The sequence below is a fragment of the Danio rerio genome, chromosome 8 (genome assembly GCF_052040795.2).
Source record: "Danio rerio strain M-AB ecotype USA chromosome 8, GRCz13ab, whole genome shotgun sequence".
In the NCBI taxonomy this organism is placed as follows: domain Eukaryota; kingdom Metazoa; phylum Chordata; class Actinopteri; order Cypriniformes; family Danionidae; genus Danio; species Danio rerio.
In genome coordinates this window covers 33,190,433-33,215,878 of record NC_141028.1, presented here as the reverse complement: position 1 = coordinate 33,215,878, position 25,446 = coordinate 33,190,433, and the positions used below count along the sequence as shown (strand labels likewise).

The 25,446-nt window shown below is 33.6% G+C and overlaps 1 protein-coding gene across 6 annotated transcripts; it reads left to right on the top strand.

Annotated features, from left to right (window-relative positions):
* Positions 1-4,943: 4,943 nt before the first annotated feature.
* slc20a1a (solute carrier family 20 member 1a) lies at positions 4,944-23,094 on the top strand. 6 transcript variants are annotated; one of them, XM_087263060.1, is made up of 11 exons: positions 4,944-5,052; positions 7,284-7,904; positions 10,637-10,777; positions 11,132-11,217; positions 11,365-11,461; positions 14,564-14,683; positions 15,250-15,468; positions 17,251-17,749; positions 20,286-20,471; positions 20,796-20,880; positions 22,472-23,094. In XM_087263060.1, the coding sequence occupies exons 2-11, from the start codon at positions 7,556-7,558 to the stop codon at positions 22,634-22,636; spliced, it is 1,947 nt and encodes a 648-aa protein (XP_087119186.1). In that variant the 5' UTR covers positions 4,944-5,052; positions 7,284-7,555; the 3' UTR covers positions 22,637-23,094.
* The last annotated feature ends 2,352 nt before the right edge of the window (positions 23,095-25,446 follow it).

The following is a 25,446-nucleotide window of genomic DNA, read 5'->3' as shown; positions in this document are numbered from 1 at the left end:
GGCTTTACCTTAGTGAGCAGTACAATGTCCACTATGTATTGGCCGTGGTCCATTATGTCATTGTGATTACAGACTGCAGCCTGGACATCTTACATCACAAAAACAAAAAATAAAACCAACAAGTAAATAACAGGGTGAGAATGTGATCAAATCTGAAAACGGGGCTGTCGAATCTGAAATCAGGCTTTTCTTTTTCTGGATTGCTTTTCAAAACACTGTGGGTTGGGTTTGGGGAAGTGGGGCGACTCTGGTTTGGGGAAGGGGGTGGGTGGGGGATCAGTTGGTTGGTCAGTCAGTTGGTCAGTTAACAGCTCCTGGGACATATTTGGTGCTCTCCAGAGTTGTATATAGGGGTACATAATCAGAATGAGCCTGGTTTAAAAAAAATACACAAAAATATTTCACAGTATTGATACTATTTCTTAATCAAATCAGCATATTCAAATATTAATTTTGAATTAAAATAAAAAAATGCAAATAAATTAATAATGTTATCTGAATATTCTTTTTAGGTATTTTTTGTCACTATAAAACAAATGTTCCAGAATGTTGCTAATAAATTATGCAAATTATTTCAATTATTACATTACGGAGGGTGTGCATTGAAGCATAATTGAAAAAAAATAAATGCACATTTCCTTTTACTACCTGACTGACTAACAATTGTTTAAAAAATCCTGTTGAATAATTGAAAATAAATATGCACACAAACCTCCAGCACAGCTTACCACAGAGAAATGCATAATTTAAAAGTTTAACAATTTAGTTACTGTGACTGACTAACTCAATCTCAATCTTATCACTGAAATATTGCCTTAGATATATTTTTGATGTTACATTGCTCTGACAGGCCTAACATGATGCAAAACCTCTTGTTTATGGACCGAAAGAAAATCATTCATTCATTAATTTTCTTGTCGGCTTAGTCCCTTTATTAATCCGGGGTCGCCACAGCGGAATGAACCACCAACTTATCCAGCAAGTTTTTACACAGCGGATGCCCTTCCAGCCGCAACCCATCTCTGGGAAACATCCACACACACATTCACATTCACACACACGCTCATACACTACGGACAATTTAGCCTACCCAATTCACCTGTACCGCATATCTTTGGACTGTGGGGGCAACCAGAGCACCTAGAGGAAACCCACGCGAAGGCAGGGAGAACATGCAAACTCCACACAGAAACGCCAACTGAGCCGAGGTTCAAACCAGCAACCCAGCGACCTTCTTTCTGTGAGGCGACAGCACTACCTACTGCGCCACTGCCTCGCCAAAGAAAATCATATTTCGTTAAACTGTACATTTCTTTACAATTCAGTGGTAAGAAATGGATATCTTATATTTTACTATTGTTTAGTCATTTCTTTTTTACATTTTTGCTGAATAAATTTCATATTTTAAAAACCCTATAGAGACTTTGAATCAGAATTTGGTCATTACTTAAATCAGCATTTAAAGCAACTGTTAAATATAAAAAACCTGTCCTGGTCACACACACACAAACAGTTAAAGTCAGAATTATTACCCCCAACTCCCCACATTTATTTGTTTGTTACTCTCAAAGTGCCAGTAGCCATTGACTTACATTTATGAACCACCTATAGGCCACAGTTTCAGCTACAAATCTTTCTTTCCCTTTAAGAAGTCTGGCTGTACAGAAAGTAAAGTGTATATTTTGGTTCACTGACATGGAAGTAATCTCCTTCTCATTATGTGTTGACAGTCCCTCGGTCCAGGCCCCTGTAGTCCTCCCAAATGGGGTTCAAAGTTTGGTCCAAAAATATCTGCCTCTTCCCTCATTTAAGCTGAGAAGGCTTTTTCCGTATCAAATACGCCATCCATCACTTTAAAACGGTCAATAATTACATGAAGGAAGATGTCAGCAGTCCAGTGTCCATCGTAGCATTTCGGTCCTGTCAAAGTTGCTGACGCTTATACACGTGTGTGCGGATGTTCATTAGTGACTGATGATTACGCAAAAGAACATGTTACTAAGTTGTGTGTACTAATAACTGATTAGAGATTGGTAATTTAATATGGATTCATCCTGTTTTAAAGATGTTTTCCTTTGGCTAAGCAATTTGTGAAAATTAATAAGTGCCTGATAAGAACATTTAGGTCACGAAAGAAAAAAACAGAAATTCTTTAAGAATTCTAATATTTTTTTTGTTATTTGAACCTAAATTTTTAGTGTAATTGAAATGTTAAGTACAGTAAGGACTTTCATGACTCTACATATGCTGTGCTTGATTTAAAATTAATGGCACTTTCAAAAGTCATTAAAAGTCCTTGAATCTGCTGTTCATGAAAGCGTGGGAACTCTGTTATGTGTTTGAGTTATTGAAATATATTTTGTTTTAAGTCTGTAAACTAATAATGAAATATCTTCCAAATTTAAAATACATTTTTTTTATCAAATAAAATAACCAAATAGACTATTTTAAGAGATGTTTAGATTCCTTTTTATAACATACAATATAATATTTATTTATAAAGCACATTTAAAAACAACCAAGGTTGACCAAAGTGCTGTACATATAGGAGTGCTAAAGACAGAGAAGCAGAATATAAAAGAAAGATTTAACAAATAAAAGCAATAAAACAATCATCAATGAGTATTAAAAGTGAGAGAAAATAGATAGGTCTTTAAAACAGACTTAAAAACAGAAATGGAGGGGGAAAGTCTAATGTGGATAGGTAGACTCTTCATTTTTAGATGAGAGAGTACCAGTGTTTTACTTCAGAAGAGTTAGGAAATTAAAATTTGGTGGTGTAAACCTAATTTTCAATCACAGCAAAGGAGAGCATTTGTTATTCTGACAAATTATCATTCATTCATTTTGATTTTAGCTTAGTCTCTTTATTAATTAGGGGTCGCCACAGTGGAATGAACTGCCAACTTATCCAGCATATGTTTTACGCAGTGGATACCCTTCCGCAACCCAATACTGAAAAACGCCCATACACTATTTCACACACATACTCTACGACGAATTTAGCTTATTCAATTCACCTGTACCGTATGTCTTTAAACTGTGGGGAAAACCCGAGCACCCGGAGGAAACCCATGCAAACAATAGGGGTACCACCTGACCCAGCCGAGGCTCAAACTAATGACCTTCTTGTTGTAAAGCAAATGTGCTACCAACTTCACCGCCGTGACGTCCTGACAAATTATTTTTTTCTAAAAAAAAAAAATTGTATAAATAATGAGAGCATTTGTATTAAAATGGATAAATAAATTGGAACATACAATAAAACTAAATATTTTATTCAAACACATACTTCTAACAAATACAGTACATCCATAAAAATGACCATTATATATATATGTACACTATGATAAACACAGTATGTCTTGTTTAATTTTATTTAGCAAAAAATAATGAGTGTCATACTTTTTTCTTCATGTTTTACAGAAGACACCAACTAAAAATACCATTCAGTGTTGCAATAGTTGCATACCAAACTATGTCAATCATGTTAATCATAAGAGAAAAGTATCATTTGATGACATATAAAAATACCTAATTTAAAGATCATTCTGCAACCGCAAAACACCAATTAATTATCATTTCAAATATACAGTTGGAGCGAAGCAGTGGCGCAGTAGGTAGTGCTGTTGCCTCACAGCAAGAAGGTCGCTGGTTCGAGCCTTGGCTCGTTTGGCGTTTCTGTGTGAGTTTGCATGTTTTCCTTGCGTTTGTGTGGGTTTCCTCCAGGTGCTCCGGTTTCCCCCACAGTCCAAAGACATGCTGTACAGGTGAACTGGGTAGGCTAAATTGTCCATAGTGTGTGAATGTATGTGTGGATGTTTCCCAGAGATGGGTTGCGACTGGAAGGGCATCCGCTGTGTAAAAACTTGCTGGATAAGTTGGCGGTTCATTCCCTTGTGGCGACCCCGGATTAATAAAGGGACTAAGCCAACAAGAAAATGAATGAATGAATATACAGTTGAGTCAGAGTTATTATCCCCCTTGTTTATTTTTTTCCCTAATTTCTGTTTAAAGGTGAGATTTTTTCAACACATTTCTAAACATAATAGTTTTATTAACTCATTTCTAATAACTGATTTATTTTATTTTTGCCATGATGACAGTAAATAATATTTTACTAGATATTTTTCAAGACACTTCTATACAGCTTAAAGTGACATTTAAAGGCTTAACTAGGTTAATTAGGTCAACTAGGCAGATCAGGGTAATTAGGCAAGTTATTTTATAACTATGGTTTGTTCTATAGACATTCGGGGGGGAAATTAGCTTAAAGGGGCTAATAATTTTGACCTTAAAATGTTTTTTTTTATTATTACAAACTGCTTTTATTCTAGCCGAAATAAAACAAATAAGACTTTCTCCAGAAGAAAAAATATTATCAGATATACTGTGAAAATTTTCTTGCTCTGTTAAACATCATTTGGGAAACTTTTTTTTTTTAATTCAAAAGGGGGCTAATAATTCTGGCTAAGTATATTTATATTTACATATAATGCCATATATAGCACTATCCTTGTCAGCATAAAGTATTTTAATCTAAAAGTTATTTTAAAGTGAAACCTTTTACGATCTTCTAAACACTATCATAAAATCTTTTTAGTAGATTTTTAACAACTTTGGTTTCCAGGCATAACATATTAAGAGGTGTCTGTAATTGAGCTCTTACAAAAGACTTTTTTCACAGCCTATTGCTGTATTATTAAACCCAACTATATGATCATATTTCATAAAGATAGTTAGCACACAGGCACATGCGTCTACATGAAGCCCAGATGACGAAATATAGAGTATAATTGGTTATTTGGTGCAAACGTCTGGCTAAACATTAAAAGTCTTTGCCTTTCACAGAAGCCACAGTCTCATGATCTTGTGGAGGTGTGGTTCACTTCACTCTCTCCTCCTTCTCTAGTATTTATAAATGACAGACGGGACTGAGCTACAGTTAGTTGAGTCCTGGAGTTAAAGGCTGAGAAAGTTTTAGAAAGCTGAGCGTTCATTGTTCACTGAATTTATTGACAACAACCCAGCAGAAGACATTCATCGTATTTGGTGAGTACTTGCTTTTTTAGTCATTTTGTATTGCTTTTACATTTGAGAGTATATGATATTAAGTGTGGCAAAAAAATGTGACTGATTTTAGACAATAATTTAAAAAATCAATCATTTTCATTCATGCAGAAGTTGTTGTTTTAGAAAAGTAAGCATAAAGTGTTGTTTTTACCTCTGTATCTAATATCACCCTCACGTGACCCTTACTTAAGTGGAATGATTGCCAGTTTTGGTTATTCATAGTATTTTTATGTCTGTAAACATTGCACAGAAGACCAGTGTGATGTTTGTTTACAAAGTCAAAACAAACAAAACAAACAAAATTCATCTACTTAGAAGCATCTCTTTAAATGTTTGTGTGAAGCCGAATAATTGCTCGTTTTCGGTTTCCTTTAGATCATCTGAAAGCTCTTATGTAATAGTCTGTTCAAAAGTTGCAATCAAAATATCAAAGTGTTTTCAGGCTTGTATAGCATGCTTAATGAAGCATTATTAAGCCTCTTTTTTCCCCAAATGAATATGGCTTTTTGTTTTACAAATTCCTTACTCGATTACTTACTGGCACAGCTTAATTTCCCTTCATAAGTTTTTTGGGAGAAAATGCATTTATTTTATAGTCAGTAAATAATATGCAGATACAAACTGCTGATAAATAACTGCATACAATAAGTTTGTTTATCAACAAACTATCTTTCCTAGTTATTCACCCAAAATTCTAATTCTAATGTGCATGCTAATATCTTGTATTGTGTACTGATGTAATAGAATTACAGAGTCTTTAAACCCTTTAATTGACCCTCCAAGAAAAAAAGGATTGCATTTTTTAACTCCTAATGTAGCTAGTTAACACACACAATGCATTTTTTTCTCAACACATCCCATAATTTCTAAAATGTCAACCTCTACCAAGTGGTTGATATATTGGTTTGTGGTAAAAGTAGTGGAATTATTACATATGCTACACTGTAAAACCTAAAGAGTTAAAATAACTCTAACTGTTTGAAGAAACTGACTGCAACAAACTATTTAAGTTGAAAAACTAATCCTAATGAGTACTGTGAACATAATCATTTGAGTAAACGAAGCAATTTAAGCACAGTAAAACCCAATAACTGAAGAGAACTCAAACCAACTGAGTACTGTAAAGCCTAAAAAGTTAAGGCAACTCAAATCGTTTGAAGAAACCGATTGTTACAAACCATTAGAGTTAAAAAAAAACTACTCTGTATGAGTACTGTAAACTTACTCCATTTAAGCTGAAGTAATGGTGTTTTTAATTAACTCATTACCTTCAACAATACTGAGTTCAAAGTTCTTTTCAAAAGAGCAGAATTAACTTTCAGTCAATTTTGAGTTAACTACACTCATTTAACTTGATCAAGTTGACTGTTGACCAAATTATTTAAAATAATATTCAAAATAAAACATTTTTGAACACTAAATCATCTTGAGGTCATTCTCTAAATGACTTTACCAGTCATTATTTAAAACAGTCAAACTATGGTCAATCATTTGGTAGAGCAGGCAGTTAAATGGTTAAGCAAAGTGATTTAAAAACAATATGGACAATAGAACAACAAAAGACTAACAATGTGTAAGTATTATATAGTTGTGGAAAAAAAACTAACTAAACTAAACTAAAGTAACTATGAAATTCTCCTTTTCCCTGGATGTTTATAGTTTTCTGCATCAAATTGCGTGATTGTGTAAAAGTTAATAAATTAATGAATTAATCACATTTATATTAATATTAATTATAAATAATAAATAAAAACATACTATTTAGAAAAATAGCCAAAAGTTTATAGAAATGTTTATTTTATTTATACAACAAAAATATTAAAATTAAATATTATATCTCCATAAAAAAAATCTTTAAATCAAACTATAGACTATTTCAATGTGGTCATGTCACTGGCCCATAAACAGTTCCTGTTTGTTATCAAACTACTTCAAAACTGTTACAAGAGGTGATTCAATCATAACTTCATGTTAAAACAGCCATAATAATATTATTTATCAATATGTGGACCTTTTTGGATTCTCGCAAGCTGTAGAAATCAAAAATGTAAAACAGGAAATGCATTGGGACCACTGTTATTGTTTACATCCTCAAAATGGTCTATATAAAAGCAGCACAGTTTATTTCAATAGTTTGTCTCAGCAGTTTTGTGTTTTTATAATCATGCCATAAAGTCTTTAATTAATCCAAATGTCTCTTTCTTTTTCAGTACCATCAACACCTGCTAAGATCTAGTCCATAATGGATGTCTCAGTTTGTGTAGCCACTCAAAGCCAATCCAAAACCTTTACTGATATTAGTATATGTAGCTAACAGTTGCTTTTTACTTTCTGCTACGTTTATTTTCATTTGTAGAGACGATTTGATTTTTAGCTCATATCCTATATCACTTTGCCTATTTATTTATTTATTTATTACGAAAATACCTCAATAATCCAAGCCAGTTGATTCTCGGTAGGCCAGAAGTGTTTTTCTCCAGAAATGGAATCCACTACATTAGCATCTCTAGCAGCTGTTAGTGTGCTAGCGGCAGGTGCACAGACAGACATGTCTGATGTCCTCTGGCTGTTGATTTTGGGATTCGTCATCGCCTTTATCTTGGCCTTCTCTGTGGGTGCCAACGATGTCGCCAACTCCTTCGGGACTGCCGTGGGTTCTGGGGTTGTGACTCTGCGCCAGGCCTGCATCCTGGCTACCATCTTTGAGACAGTGGGTGCCATGCTTTTGGGGGCAAAGGTCAGCGAAACCATCCGTTCGGGGATCATCGATGTTCACATGTATAATGGCTCGGAGGCTGTGCTGATGGCTGGATCCATCAGTGCCATGTTTGGTGAGTGTGTACTTGATTTAATGTTTTCATTATGTAATAGTGTATCAGACAAATGAAGAAGTCAGGAACATAGATATGGATATGTATACGCCACCACAAATTTGACCACTCCACAAATGGTGACGCATCCGCCATCTTGTAACAGTCAATATCATCACTGAGTTCTCCAAGATGTATCAACATTGCACAACCTTTGGTTGTAAGAACTGACAAAATGTTAAATCTTGTTAGTTAAGCAAATCAAACTTATTTATAGATATTCATATGTGGATATTACTACACAACTTGCTCTTGAATGTTTTAACACTGACTTTGACTGCTCCAATATGGCGGACAGTATCTCAGCAACAGACATCCATAAATATTTACATTAGATGTTGCCTACGCTATTGTATTGGAAGGAATGCGTCAATAGAGTCGCTGTTTTAATACAGGGTAGTGCTCCTTTGAAATGAATTTGGGAACAAGGTGTAGTGGAGGACTTGCCATCCAGAGCCAGATATAGATACACATATGTTCATATATCTATGATCAGGAGTTTTCACTGTGGTCAGTATGAAAATATATTTGTTAAATTACGAAAATCATAATTTTACATCACTTTTCTACATCAGTGGATAAGTAATTGCATAGGCATTGGTGACAAAGAGTGTGTGTTTGTGTGCATGAGAATGTATTATCCTCCCTCCCTGTTAAATTTTAACTCAATCCGTGTCCTGAAACACACCCCCCTCTCCTGCTTTCACTTCTCATTCTAACAGAGGGAGCGATTTGTTTGTGGAGAAATCTCCGTTATGAGTGACTTGTTCACTTAACTGACAATAATACAAGTTTCTGGCACAGCAGCAACTTGTTGTCATATTTCATTTACATTGTTTGCTTATTTTATTCAACATAACTAGCATAAGCCTAGTGTTTAGTGCGAGTTGGTGCTACTTTGCCTTGTGGTGAATGCAGTAAGTGACTGTATTATCATCAATAACGTTACCTGTTTAGCACAAAAGTTCCTAACATACAAAAACATTAAAAACTAAATCTAACCTATGAAATGTTCTGCCTTTGTGCTTTGTTTTCTTTGTTTGCTCGTTACTACACCCGTACACAGCGCTACAGTCCAGGTTGAATGGGATTTGTCCTGGGAGCATTTTACAAATTTGGGCAGACATCAAGCATGACATCAAAACTGCAAATCATTTTTGTCAAAACCTTAATGTCCATTTGACATCCACACATTTTTTTTAATTCATTGTAAAGATTCAATTACAAATTAAAAATTGAAACTGGATTTTGTATCATTACAATGCATGTACCTACCTTGTTACCAAGCTACCTTGTTGTCAAAAATACATTAAACTGACATCTAATATTGGCACCAAATGTGGCAAAAATCAATTACAAGACAGTGCTGTTTGTTTTTTTTTTTTTGTATGTTTTATTTTTTAATGCCAATGTTAGATGTCAATTTAATCTAATTTTGATATCAAGATAGTCAATTGCATTTTTGACGTGTTTTTTGGTGTCATCTTGACATCAAGGTGCCCACAAGGCACTAAAATACAATTTTTAAAATTGTTGTCTTCTAAAGATTAAATTTAGGTTTTGTTGTTTTCAACCAGAATTTGTTAAATTATATTGAACACAATCAGGAATTCACAACATAAAAATCGCACTAACAACTTTCTCATCTGCATTAATGACATCAATAACAAAATACATACTATTACAGGATCTTCCCTCAAGTTCCTTTGGCTTAGTTCCTTCTCTATAAGGGGTCGCCACAGCAAAATGAACCACCAATTACTGTGTAATATGTTTTTATGCAGCAGATTTTTTTAAATCATGATGAATTTGTTTGCTTGCAAACACATTATTGCAACCATTTGTATATAGTAAACAAAGAAAGCTGGGTTAAATGTTGTTTTGGACAACCCTTTTTTCTCGTTCTTCTTCAAATCTATTTTAAATAAGTAATAAATCACTGACTTACACTCCTAAAGTGATAAATAAAATACTAATTGATTGTTACCAGAACTTATGAGAGTCATTTATTCATTTTCTTTTCGGCTTATTTTGTTAATCAGGGGTCGCCACAGAAAAATTAACCGCCAACTCATCCAGCATATATTTAACGCAGTGAATGCCCTTCCAGCTGCAACCAATCTCTGGGAAACACCCATACACACTCAATCACACAGATATACTTTGGACAATTTAGCTTAGTCAATTCACCATTGAGCGCATGTCTTTGGACCTGTGGTGGAAACCTGAGAACCCAGAGGAAACCCATGCGTACACAGGGAAAACATGCAAACTCCACATGGAAATGCCAACTAACCCAGCCGAAGCTCGAATCAGCGACCTTTTTGTTGTAAGGCGACAGAACTACTCACTGCACTATAAGAGTAAAAAAAAAAACAACAACAAAAAAAATGTGTGGCTACTGAATATACATTGAGGCCAATAAAGTGAAATTATTGTTCTGTGTAAGAAGCTAAACACTATTTACAACAATTATAGCTTTATTCCTTGCTGCCAGGATTTATATGCACAGCAAATGTTATTTTTGGGGGGAATTATCCCTTTAAAGCCAATACGTATTTAACAGTGCGTCACACGGGGCATCACAGATCAGCTGAATCCAGTAAACCACGAGTATGTCACCTAGGTGTAATTTTCTCATGATGTCGAGACTTGTGATGGTCACGTCACGAGTGTTGTGATTGCGGTTGCAGGATCTGCAGTTTGGCAGCTCGCAGCTTCCTTCTTGAAGCTCCCCATCTCTGGGACACATTGCATCGTGGGCGCCACAATCGGCTTTTCCATGGTTGCCAGAGGTCACCAGGGGGTCAAATGGCTGGAACTGCTCCGCATTGGTATGTGAAATTGAGTGTTTTTGAGAATTTGCACAAGCATGCTTAGTCAGATTACATATTTTATCCCTGAGTCAGTAAATGGAAAGAGAATATTTTCTCATGTGACCCCAGAAATAGCAAGTGGTAATGCCTCCCGAACATGCAGATCTCCTCTTATTATTATTCTTTCACATGACCTAAATGAGATCTATTTATGGAGCGGAACATTTTGGACTCTTCAGACAGGAAACATGATTAACCATGGTGACTTAAGGGGTCTTTGTTGATACTTGTCGTGCAGTCCTGAGAAAATTTGAGGAGTTTAATGATACATTGACCATATTTATGTGGCTCATTGATTTATGTGTTTTCCAGTGGCCTCTTGGTTTCTCTCACCTCTCCTCTCGGGCTTCATGTCTGCTGTTCTCTTCTACTTTGTCCGCAAGTTTATCTTGAACAAGGTAAAAAAGCAAATCTGAGCTCACTTGTTGCATAATGTACCAATGTCTGTTTTGGTGCTTCATAATCTCTTGTTGTAGTCAATAATGAAAGAACATGCGCTTTTTCTTTAATCACGTGCTAAACAGCAGCATTTCCATGTGCTCTAGGATGATCCAGTGCCCAATGGTTTAAGAGCATTACCGGTTTTCTATGCTGTTACAATGGGAATCAACCTGTTCTCCATCATGTTTACTGGAGCACCAAGTAAGCTTTTTTCTTTTATTTTTAGATATTTTTTCTTGAACAAGTAGGAAAAAGAGAAAAGAGACAGCTTTGGTTGTATTATTTTATGTTGTTCACCATAAATAGGTATGTGTTGTAAGTAAAAATCTAATTTATAATTTCTAAACTATAGATAAGGTTTTTTCAAAGTTTTGAAGCTATCATATAGAGCATTTATTAGCAGAAAATGACAATAGAGTTGTATAAATGATGCAATTTAAATCACTAAAGTACACACAAACATCGTAGGTAGCAAAGAATTCTTGCACAGATTTGGCATAAAGCTGGCACAGCATGCATTTATTCCGCACTGGCATACAGCATGTGGGCCAAACATAGTCCGGGTTTGGCAGAGGTGGCACATCACTATTTTACAGATGTAAAATGTAGTATTTGGCCCAGATGTTTAAAATGTATATGTGGGCCACGTAATTTTGGCCTGTCTTAAGTCTTGACCCACATTTAAATTATTTTTGAGTAAAGAAAAAGATTCGACCAATCAGGTCGCTTCGAGAAAAAAGCATGCCTTTTCACCTTATTCTCAGCTGACGAGTGGGTGCTGCCATTTGAATCTTTTTGTCTCGCGACTTCCGGTCACATTCACTTCCATTCATTTTTTGACGTTAACAACTGCTCGTTACGCTGCTTGATGTTGCAATTTAATATTTTCTTATTATATTATGCTACTTGGTCTGTGTAGTCATGCAAACATTTGTTTGTTGAGCAAGTAGTTTGGCCATTTTCTGCCGTTTATTATTCCTAGTCATTTCTCTTATAGGCGACTGAATCGGAAGTTCTAAGACAATCGTGAAAACAGGCGAACTTCCGCATTTTAGAATAAGGTCAATAGCGTGCCTAAAGCCCAATACTTCTTGACTTTATCAATTTAATTGCAGTCATGACACCATCATTTCTGGCACAGCTTTGGGTGTTTTGGTTAGACTTGGCCCAGATATGGTCCATGTTTGGCCCTTGTCTGGAATCCAGACTTGGTAAAGTCATGTATCGTAATTCAATACAGCATGTGGGCCAAGCAAAAGATGATTGTGTGGGCCAGAGCTGGGCCAGAAAAATTTTGTTATGTGGGACACATACATATAAACAAAAGCATTTTTCTTTTAAAACACAAACAAGAGAAGTGACAATAATAAATATTAATATCTTATTTAATAAAAAATATCTTCATTTTTTTCAAGTGCTGTATTTTAGATCATTTTTTAAAATAATATGAAGAGCAAAAACCTCTAAATGCAAAACCTCTAAATGCCGCCTGAAATTTTCCTGTGTGTATGTTTAGTAATGTGGCAATGAATAAGTCCTTCTCCTGATCTTTAAAGAAAGATATCGCAACATACACATTTTCTGTGGAAATTTCAGACGATAATTAGAGGTTTTTGCATCTGAGCTCATATTTTGAGGAACATTTTGTTCTCAGATTGTAGCTCAAAATGTACTCACATTGATAACTTACAGCATGCTGTATGATGGTCACATGACCTGAATGCACAAATGACCCCTCCCTCATCTGTTATTGATTAACTGACCATTAATTTCACATTTACAAACACATACCGAGTCGGTTTGTTTCAAGGGATAGTTTGCCACAAAATAAAACAATAATACTCACAATTTAGTAATACCAAACCTTTTTGAATATCTGGTCAGATTTTGATGTTCCATTTGTTGAATTTAAGTTACATTGCATCTACACCAACTAATTCTCATTTCATATTAAGTGGACTGTTAGGTTGGGGTTAGGGTTAGTGTAAGTTGACATGTACTTGCTAAGTTTCTTATAGTTTTGTTGAAAGAGCAGTATCAACACATTAAGTACAGTCTACTAATAGTCAAATGGACCATCAAAGTAAAGTATTACCAAATTTCTTTTTTTTATGCTAATCACAAAAGCAATTGTAGCCATTGACATCCATAGTTGGAAAAAATAGTCTGATAAGTCAATGGTTACCAGACAAATATATATATATATATATATATATATATATATATATATATATATATATATATATATATATATATATATATATATATATATATATATATATATATATATATATATATATATATATGAAGAGTTCAGATTCAAAAACCTCTAAGTGCCGTCTAGAATTTTCTTCTACAATGAAAATATCCTTTCTCATAAAAGTAAAATTACTGAATCAAGAGATAGAAATCTGAGAAAAATACTAATTTTAGAAGAACAATTCAGATTGCACTTAGAGGTTTTTGCATCTGAACTCTTCAAACATTTTATGTTGAACAGAAAAATGCTATTCATACAGGTTTAATTCCACTGGATTGAGTAATCAGTAAGAAAACTCTCATTTGTGGTTGAACTTTCCCTTTAAGGAGGATAGACCCTTTTGCTGACAAACATATGTGCTGTGTAGAGGAATGGTCTGTACAGTTGAATTAGTAACAACATTTTTAAATAAAATGTTGGCCTAAGTTCAGCAATCTGTACTTTTAAGCACACTTCAGGGGATCGTGATGTCCCGAAGATAGTGTCTGCTGTGAACCAACAGTTGTCTGTTTGCTAATCAGCTAAGCACAGGACCGCCCTCTTCCTGGTTATCTGGCCAGCCACGCACAGTGTTCAGTGCTGTTAGTGGCTCTTCTCTTTCATAGGAATCGAAAATTAACCTAGCCATACTTTATAATGATATATATATAAAAAATAGCAGAAGGTCCCCTTTTTAAGCTCATTTAATACAGAGAATTTGTATAACAGCTAACTTATCTCACTGCAGTTTTTAGTCAACACAACAGACTTGTAAAACACAGACACACACGTGCTATTATTTTGTTGAAAGCAGGACGATGATCGTTTTTGTTCACACTCACTAATTTCGAATCCCAGATTGTTTGTGTTTTTGGTTAATTTAACACAGTTTTAGTTTTAAACAGAAGATGAAGTATATGCTAATGCTAATTTGCTAATTTATAAGATGTTTTCAAGACTAGCATTAGATAAAGTATTATAACAATAATATGTAAGTGTGTATTGTATAAGAAACCATTGAACTCTAAAACATGTCAAGTGATTGTCTGTTTGTTTATTTTCAGTGTTGGGGTTTGATCGGATACCATGGTGGGGAACCCTGCTAATCTCACTGGGCTGTGCCATCCTCACTGCTCTGGTGGTCTGGTTCATTGTGTGCCCGCGGTTGAAGAAGAAGATGCAAAGTAAATGTTTAGGTGAACTTGAATTTAAAAGGCAAATTAAGGAATTCTCTATGGATGGAAACTAGTTTTTGAAATGAATATGAAATTTTACAGTTCAAAATTTCAAAAGAAAGATATCAAACCTTTATTGAGCAATTAAACTAAGTAGATATAGGACATTCATAATGTAACAAAAAAATATATAATTCAATCTAAAAAAAAAATCAAACTGTTTAGATAAAAGTATCTTAAAACAACATTAACTCTTTTCAGGGTGTTTTAAGACCATTCAAAAGTGTGGGTTAAACAAAAAATATTATAAAAACATAAAAAAATACTTTTGTTTAGCAAGCAGGCATTAAATAGTTTCAGTTTAGATTTTACTTTAGACGTACTTTTCAAAAACATAAGATAAAAATCTTACCTACATCCAAATTTTGAATATAGTTAATTCTCGGCTGAATGATAAAATATGTTTGTAAATGTTTCTAATAAATTGCCCCTTTGACTTTTTTGATTATTCCATGTTCACCCTGATCCATTCTCTTACAATATCATAATTTCTTTAACTATTTCCACCTTTTCAGGTCCAAATATTGCGGACACCAGTGGGACACAGCTAGTTGAGAAGAAGCCTTCCTTAAATGGCCTGATGGACCATCATCCTGGCCCTCCTCGAAACTACTCTCCTGTTCCACAGACACCACCTGCTGACAGCAACAAAGTGTCCTTCGACATCGGAGGATCGGCAGAAACTGACCTGGACAAGAAAGAGTTTGACACCAAAGATCAGGACTGCACTCATGGTCAGTCTCTTGAGTTATGCTTGATCCATTAGACTGCGGGTAAATTGGGTAAAAAAAAAAAAACTTACGAACATAAATTCTGAGTTGATTGATTATATTAAGAATTGCAGACATTTTTAGTCTTACAAGTTTTCTAAAAATGTTTTAAATTTAAATATGTATTGATTTTCATACATTTCTTACTCAGAACTTATTCTCAAAATATTTTATCTTACTGTTTTCTCCTTAATAGCAGTAAAAGTACACTAAAGAAAAATTTAAGCAAGTACAAAAGAAATCCTTAGTTCCTTTTGCTTTTCTTTTTCACTCAGCTTTTGAAAACATCAGCTGCACTGACCTAAATTATTTGTCAGTGATACAAAAAACTTTTAGTTGGATTAATTAAGATTAGTTTTCTGGAGAGGTGAACTACTCTGTAACAAAACTTTTTAAGTTGTGCCAACCATTCAACTGACCAAAATATTATTATTAAAATTCATAAAATTGTGCCAACTGACCTAAATATTCATAATCCTTATTTCCTTTAATTTGTTCTTGTTTACTCTGTTTTTGAAAGAATCAGTTGCACTAACCTAAAATGTCTAAAGTTGAGTGGACAAAAAAATTATTGTGGAAATTGCTACTAAGAAATAATGCATTGTCTGAACAAACAAACATAGTTTAATAAAAAAAACTAAAACAACGACAAATGTTAACAAACATTTATCAAACACAGTATTAGAAACAGGACAGGAGGTAAAACAACAATAATGGTAAACTAGACAATGATCAAAACATGATAGAACAAACAGATCTGTAAAAATGCTCTGTAATGCTTCACAGCAAAAACTAGACTCAGCAAAGAGTCTGTGTGAATGAGGTGTCTTTATAGACCTATTAATCAGTCCATCATGAGCTTCTGTGTGTGAGTAATCAGGAGATTATTTAAATTATAGTTTGAGCATTTGATTTCTCATTGAATTATTACAGGATTTTACTGAGTCGTTCATGAAAATTAAATATCAAATACATTTGATTTATTATTCGAGAATGCATTTTGATTTATTATTTGATCATTGGAGCATTTGATTTATCCTTTGGGTAGTTGTTTATGAAAGATTGATGTATTATTTGATCTTTTTAGGCATTTAAACAAAATGTTGTCGGAAATAAACTTTCATAAATACAAATTAACAGCTAAGTGTTTCTTTTTGTAGAGCAAGTAAATGTGAGATGAAAATTCCCGTTAAAAGTCTTTCTGCAGCTGTTTTATATATATAAAAAAAGCACATTTTTAATAATTATAGGGTCAAAAAAAACTAGAGCTGCACAATATATCGGAAAATTATTGTTATCGCAATAATAGTATATGATATATACATATTACAAATATCTGTAATAAATAATTTTTTTTATTTATTTATTCATTGTTTAATCAAGACAAGAACGGGGAAAAAATGAACCAATCAGAATTCAAATTTCTTCTGAGACTAAAGGTTTGTACCTTGACAGTTTTTAGTCTGAATTAAAATTTAGTTCAGAAATTTGTTGGATCTGAAAATGTCTTTTACCAGTTTATTTTAATATCAATACATAAATAAATATTTTAAAATATCGCTAATAAAAATAGCATCATAAAAAATATTGTTATCGCAATACTTAACAATAGTATTGAATATTTTCCCAGGATTATTCACCCCTAATGAAAACAATGTGTTTGCCTACAGTGTCTTGCCTTAAACTTCAGCTTCTTTTTTTTATTGACAGTAAAACATTAAAAAAAAATATTGCTACTTCTTGCAGCTTTAAACGGCAGTGGCGGTATTGTTATTCCCGACTTGAGCGGAAACCAGTTTCACACCGTTCACAAAGACTCAGGAATCTACAAGGATCTTCTTCACAAACTTCACCTGGCCAAAGTAGGTGAATGCATAGGAGAGCCCGTAGAAAAGCCCATCCGCCGCAACAACAGCTACACCTCCTACACCATGGCCATTTACGGCATCCACGGCTCACTAAAGGACGGAGAGGGAGGAAGCCGCACGGGACTGGATGGAGAAAAGAGGCGCTCGCGGTACGACAGCTATAACAGTTACTGTACGGCGGTAGCTGATGGTGAAGCTGCATTGGAGGATGCGGCTCTGGCGGTGGGGATGGAGGATGAGGCACTCAGAGGAGATGTGCTGGAGGAGGATATTGATGAGCTGGAGATCGACAAGCCTGAGGTGTCCACACTCTTCCAGTTCCTTCAGATCCTCACCGCCTGCTTCGGCTCATTCGCACATGGGGGGAATGATGTTAGGTATGTAAGATGGGATTTTTCAGACTTCTTTAAAAAAAAAGTTAATTTAGGTTTATTTATTTTGAGATTTAATTAACTTGGCAATGAATTATTAGTGATTTCTCTAACTATAATTATGTTTATTGGATTTTTTTACAATAATGCAAACATAACAATACATCTTCAAAAGACACGCAAAGAAAAATATCAACACAAAACTATGAAGAGAAAAAAAGGAAAAAGAAACGAAAGAAAAAAAACTCAGATTAAATATAAAACAGCACTACCCCAAATAAAACAGATCATAAAAAGGTCTTAAAACATTGATTATTTTTCAGATAACGATACAGTTACATTATTCCTTTTAGGATCATTGGGCAAAGACTAGGTTTCAAACAATCCAAATTAGAGTCCAAACATTGAAAATATGTTCTGTTATTTTGTGTAAACCATGGGTAAGATGTTCCAGGGGAATTAACTCAAAAATTATCTTGTGCCAACCTTTAAGTGATGGAGATTCATCACTAATCTAATTAAGTAAAATATTTTTTTCGGGCAGCAAAGGTTAATACATTATGCAATTTCTTTTTAGCCGATGAAAAAATGTGTCCATTAAAATAGGTATAGGTATACCCAAAATCAATGAAACTGGATCAAAACCTTTATAGTCTGTTACATGACCACATACAAGTTGGTTTGAGTTTTCTTCAATTATCAAGTTTTACTATGCTTATTTACACAATACTCATTAGGATTTGTTTTTCAAGTTAAATGGATTGTTACAATCGGTTTCTGCAAATAGTATGAGTTACCTTAACTTTTTGGGTTTTACAGGAGAGATATGGAGTCTACACTGTAATAAATGCAGGGTTTCACACAATTAATTTATGTTGTCCCAACACAAATTAAGTTAACTTAATACTTTGAACAAATTTATGTGGATTGAACATAAAAAATAAGTTGTCCCAATGAAATCTCAAGAATTGTGTTGTTTTAACTCACGTTAAATAAGTAGTTTGATCGAGCAAAAAAAATTTTTGAGTGTATGTATTATTTAATAATGTATTTTTTTGTACGTGTATAAAGAGATATTTTCTTACCATTAGACCAAATATCATCCCATGTTTTCTCATCAATATCAGTATCTAACTCCTCCTCCCATTTGGTTTTATTTTTTTGTATCAGGAGATGGGATTGAACATACAGACCCATAAAAACGACCAACAGACATCTTTCCTGATGATAAAAATAACCTCTCAATAGAAGATCTTACCATTTTTAACAAGTGCTGTGCTGTTAGTGATATAATGTCTCAATTGAAGAAATCTGAAAAAATCACGTTTGAACAATTGGTATTTCTGAGCTAATTACGTAAAAGACATTAATTTATTGTCTGAGAACATATCCCCAAGCCTGACGATTCCCAAATTACTCCAGCGTTTACAACCATCATCCAGAATTCCTGGGGTAAATTTAGGATTATCTAGAATTGGGGTAAAGAAAGATGTCAGTTTAAATCTTCCTTTAAGCATGCAAACTATAACTGAATTTTCATATATCTCCCTTTATTTTTTGAAAGCTCTTAACAAAAAAACATTGTGAAGGAAATTGTGTAAAGGGATTTTTAAAAGATGAAAAAGATTTTCTAAATTTTAAAAACCCAAAAAATTGAACTAATTTGCCACAGAAAGCTGTTTCAAGACATTTATATTTTTTATTAACAGGCAATGATTTTAAAATCTTTACATATTCTATATTCATACACTGCAAACAATGATTTTGCCGCAAAATAATCTGCCAATGGGGTATGAAAAATAATCTTAGGTCAAAAGGAAAAACAAGATTATTTTGCTTACCTCATAGGCAGATTATTTAGCTTGTTTTAAGGAAAAACTCACTTAATATTGGCATATTATTTCTGAAAACAAGACAGTATGTTTAGCTTACCTTTTGCTTCTTGATCTACAAATTTAAGATATTTGGACTAGAAAGAACACAAAAAATCTAAGTAAAAAAGCATTTTTTAGTAATTTGTTTTATTATTTTTATTAAGTTTATTTTAGTTTTACTTTAATTAAAAGTAATTTATATATTTTTATTCATTTTATTTTAGGTTTTTATTTTATTTTAGCTAAAGTTTTAGTATTTATTATATATATATATATATACACACACACACACACACACACAAACACATATGGTCGACCATATATAATTTTTTTAGTATTTATCATATATTTAATTTGTCATCTAACTTTTTTGTTTGTTTTATGGTTTTAGGTAACCAAGGAATGCACTAAATGTGTCAAAGCATGGCTTTTTGACTTATAATAATAGGATTTATATTTCAAATACACGCTGTTCTAAGGGATTATTTGACACTGAAGACTGATAATACTTTTCAAAACATAATAAAAACCTTACCAACTCCAAGCATTTAGATCATAATTTATGTCATGCACTCCAGCTCCTTTCTCACGTTGCTTTAATCTCTAATCTTTTCTTTATACTCTGCAATCTCTAAGCGATAACCCTACCCATGATTCCTCTGTTCCAGCAATGCGATTGGCCCTCTGGTGGCCCTTTGGCTGATCTATGACACCGCCTCAGTGGCACCCAGCGCTCCTACACCCATCTGGCTTCTCTTATACGGTGGAGTGGGCATCTGTACAGGACTCTGGATTTGGGGTCGCAGGGTCATTCAAACCATGGGCAAAGACCTGACACCCATCACCCCCTCCAGGTAAAAAAAAAACACTAATACCCTCAGTAAGAACCCATAAGATGTGGGATCAGACTTCATAATTCAGTTTTATCACAGCAGTTCTCATGGGGCTTAAGGGCCCAGTTCCCACTTTCTTATCTTTGTTGACTTTGTAGTGTAAACAAACAGTTTAACAACACTCCCAGCCTTGTGGAAAGTCCCTCAGTAGAGAACATCTGTCTTGTCTCTTCAGTATTATGACATTTTCGCAAGGCCATACTGCTTTCTTGTCATTCAAAGAGTGTTGTGCTGTGTGTAAAGATGATTATAGAGCTTATGATAATCATCATGTCTGTCTCGCAGTGGGTTTAGCATTGAGCTCGCCTCTGCTATTACTGTGGTTGTCGCTTCCAACATCGGACTCCCAGTCAGCACTACTCATTGCAAGGTGGGTTGTTTATCAGTGAATTAAACACATGCCATTTTAAAGGGAAAGTAATTCAAGTTTGCCTCTAAGATGTTTGGTCATTTTTTTCTTCAAGATTTTTACCTAAAATTGTGATCCTTGTTGATACATAAAGTTCAACATGAGTAATAAAACTAATACTCATTTCTTCTGATGATATATTGAGGTGTTATGACGCAAGACTGACAGTCTCAACAGTTTACAGCATAATTACCTTTGAAACAGCCTCAGTAAACAGTCCTTAGTGTGTTAATGACAGTCTTTAGCGAGAGCTGCCTTTGTTTTGGTGCAATTTGTTTAAGTTTTCACTTTTTACAGTGTACAAGAATAATCAACAGACATATGAAAAGATTTTTTCATCGTAAATGAAATGTATAGATTTTAATTTTACATGTCAATGAGATAATCTATCGTTTATAAAAGAAATTATTTGACACGTTGTTCTATGTATGATATGTTGAAGCATAAACAAGCAAACAAAAATCATACAATGTAAAACCCAATAAGTTAAGGTAACTCAAACCATTTGAGGAATCCGATTGCAACAAACCATTTAAGTTTTAAAAACTAATTCTAACGAGTGCTGTGAACTTAGTCCATTTGAGTCCCTTTATTAATCCAGAGTCGCCACAGCAGAATGAACCGCCAACTTATCCGGCACGTTTTTATGCATCGGATGCCCTTCCAGCCGCAACCCATCTCTGGGAAACATCCACACACACTCATACACTATGAACAATTTAGCTTACCCAATTCACCTGTACCACATGTCTTTGGACTGTGGGGGAAACCAGAGCACCCAGAGGAAACCCACACGAACGCAGGGAGAACATGCAAACTCCACACAGAAATGCCAACTGTCCCAACTGAGGCTCGAACCAGTGACCTTCTTGCTGTGAGGCAACAGCACTACCTACTGCACCACTGTGTTGCCGTATATATTTATATATATATATATATATATATCCTGAAAAATCTGGGTATTTATATGTCTATTTTTTAAAGTTATTAAATTACTGAATAAAAAAACAGTTAAAATGACGTCTTGACTATATTGTTAAAGTATGAATTATTAAAGTGAAACATGTTTCGTGTATAAGATGTAATGAATTTTGATTGATTAATAAATCAAACTGAACAATCTATTTATTCTGTTAATGATCTGTTGACAGCAGTTTCCTTCAAGGAAAATACAGAAATTAACAACCTTAATGTTTTGGGGAGCCTCCATGACGTGGTGCCCCTTCTCCGCTACGCCACTGCTAACCTTAAAAGCTGATGCAGACAGTAGTGAACATACTTATATGACAGTTTCTGAGGTTGTGGACTAAATGTAATAATGTAGCATGTTTAGTTTCCTGCACAAACTAATCATTGCTCTTCCTAAGACCTCAATGTATTATCATCTGGAGACAAGGTTATTAATTAGTGTTGCCGGTATATATGCTTTTCCTGACTCGATCTTGAGAGGCCTGAGTAAGTGCAGCAAATTTTTATTTTTGGGTAATCTATCCCTTCAACATATAATAACACACGATGTGCTGTGTTGTTTTGTTTGTGTGTTCGTTGACAGGTGGGATCAGTGGTGTCTGTTGGCTGGCTCCGCTCCAGGAAGGCGGTCGATTGGCATCTTTTCCGGAATATTTTTATCGCTTGGTTTGTGACCGTGCCAATTTCTGGTCTCATCAGTGCTGCTATAATGGCACTATTTTATTACGTTATACTGCCGCTGACCTAATGCGTTACATTAAACAATTTACCCTTTGTAAATACCTACTTTTTAAACTGACCAGATGCTCGTATAATATGGAGTGCCCTTCAAATTTGTGCCATCAAATGTACTGTACATAGCAAATCAAAGACTGTGCGTGGTTGCACATCACACTCTTACTCTGTGATTTTTGTACGTTTAAGGTGCTTAGTATTTTTAGCTGTAAATGTGTGAAATATGTAGAATGACAGTGTTTATCTAGTTTTATTTGGGCCTTTTTTTAAAGAAAAAGTGTTGTTAGGTTAGACTAAATTCTGTTTAGACCTTTTAACGAAAATGAAAATGTATAGTTTGAGCTGTAACGCAATATTTTATTTATAAAACGTATCTATATATTTGCATGGAATTTGAAAGAAATAATGTTTCTTGTGAGATTTTGCATGCTCATTTACACTTGTAAATAAACCAGTTTTACAAAACATAAATCATGCTTTCTTTTGTAAGTCTTTTCATGTTTTCATGTTATATTCAACAAAAGTGTATAAACAAAACTAACAGCTGTATATCTTCTAAAAAGTCTAAATCTACACATACATGAAATTTAAGTAAGTGCATTTCTCAAAACAACACATTCAAATAGCAAAACATCATGAATTGCCTGCAAAAGCCATGTCTCTTGCTCAAAACCCTTAGTTTATCTCTCAGAAATAAATATCTGTCAATGAACACAGTGACATCAGAATGACAAGTCCTTGTGCCGTTGTGTAAGGATAAGAGAGTCAAATTGCTTAGTCATGTTGTCAACATAACTACTACAGTTGTGATGACAATGATTGTACACCTCATGTGGACTTTGATTGCATGAGACTGGACAAAATTCATGTTTATGCTTTTTTTCTGTTTGTTCTGTAGTTTGTTGACAGACCATGTCATTATGATATAGAAAGTAAAGGACATCACTGCATTGCATAAATTAAAAAAAAAAATTAAATGTAAACATACAGTAGGACAGTCTCCTAAAGGAAAAATGGCACATGCAGTGCTGTAGAAAGCACAGTGCCGTCTTCTTACACTCAACAATCCTATTTGTTGGACCTCAAATATTCATTTACACCAGTTACATCACTTGTTCGTCCTATGTTACATTATTATCTGTGCATTCATAGGCTTATAACAAGTTCTCTAAAAACTTTCATGCATATTGGGCCATTTCTGCCTGAAACAGCTGTGCATGCATATTCTGGTAGAGCAGCTCTGTAATGCATGCAACAGATAAGTTGACTGTCTAACAAGAGTTTCATGAATGTAGGGCCCTTTTTGCCTGATAGAGTAGTACATGTCCCGGCAGAACCATTCTGCTATAATGTATGCACCAGGTAAGTTGGCTTTCTAACAAGAGTTTCATGCGTGTAATGCCATGTCTATCTGAAACAATGGTGCATGAATTTGCTGACAGAGACGTTCTGCCATATTATGCATGCACCAGGTGAGTTGGCTTTCTAACATGAAGCCAAATCATGTTTTTTGCTTATACAAGGGCTTATTACAAGGTCACTTTAGTAGCTTTATGCATGTAGTGACATTTTTTCACCTCAGACAGCAATGCATGCATATCATGGCAGAGCAGCTCTGCTAATGCATGCGTAAGGTAAGTTTGTTGTCTAACACAATGGGATTAAATGTTTGTTTTCTGCATATAAAGGGACTTATTGGAAGGTCACTAAAAGAATTCCATGCATGTAGTATTAAAAATACATTCATATATTTATAAATATATACAGTACACAAAACATGCCAGTATAATACATCTTTATAAATTTATTAAAATATGTATATACATAAATGCCCATAAAACACATGTATATATATATATATATATATATATATATATATATATATATATATATATATATATATATATATATATATATATATATATATATATATATATATATATATATATATATATATACATGTATTTTACTGGCAAATATTTGTATGTGCTAGTACAATATAAATATATATATTTATATATATTATATATTTATATATATATATATATATATATATATATATATATATATATATATATATATATATATATATATATATATATATATATATATATATATATATATATATATATATATATATATTATATATATTTATATATAGTACACACACACACATACAAATATTTGCCAGTAAAATACATGGTCATGTATTTATTAAAAAAACATATTTTCCAGTAAAATTCATTCCTATATATATATATATATATATATATATATATATATATATATATATATATATATATATATATATATATATATATATATATATATATATATATATATATATATATATATTACCCCCCCCTGCATATTGTTCCCCCAGTTTCTGTTTAACGAAGAGAAGATTCTTTTCCAACATATTTATGAACATAGTTTTATTAACACATTTCTAATAACTGAACTAAAACTAACTAAATCTTTGCCATGATGGCCCTACATAATATTTTGCTAGATATTTTTAAAGTTTTGCTTAACTAGGTTAATAAGGTTAAATGGGCAGATTAGAGTAATTAGTCAAGATCTTATATGCCAATTGTTTTTTCTGTAGACTATCGGGAAAAATAGCTTAAATGGGCTAATAATTTTAACCTTCAAAACTGCTTTTATTTTAGCCAAAAAAGAAAAAAAAAGATTTTCTACATCAGAAAAAGCATTATAGGAAATATTGTTGAAAAATTCCTTGCTCTCTTAAACAAATGATGTTTATGTATACACGAACATGTATATAACTGGAATATATGTGTATATATTTTTGTATAAATT

What these genes read in the sequence shown, in the direction of transcription:
- slc20a1a (XM_087263060.1), top strand. Translation starts at nt 7,556, where the DNA reads ATGGAATCCACTACATTAGCATCTCTAGCAGCTGTTAGTGTGCTAGCG. An exon ending in AGATCAGGACTGCACTCATG is followed by an intron (nt 15,469 to 17,250) that starts GTCAGTCTCTTG and finishes TACTTCTTGCAG; the next exon opens with CTTTAAACGGCAGTGGCGGT. An exon ending in TCAGCACTACTCATTGCAAG is followed by an intron (nt 20,881 to 22,471) that starts GTGGGTTGTTTA and finishes GTTCGTTGACAG; the next exon opens with GTGGGATCAGTGGTGTCTGT.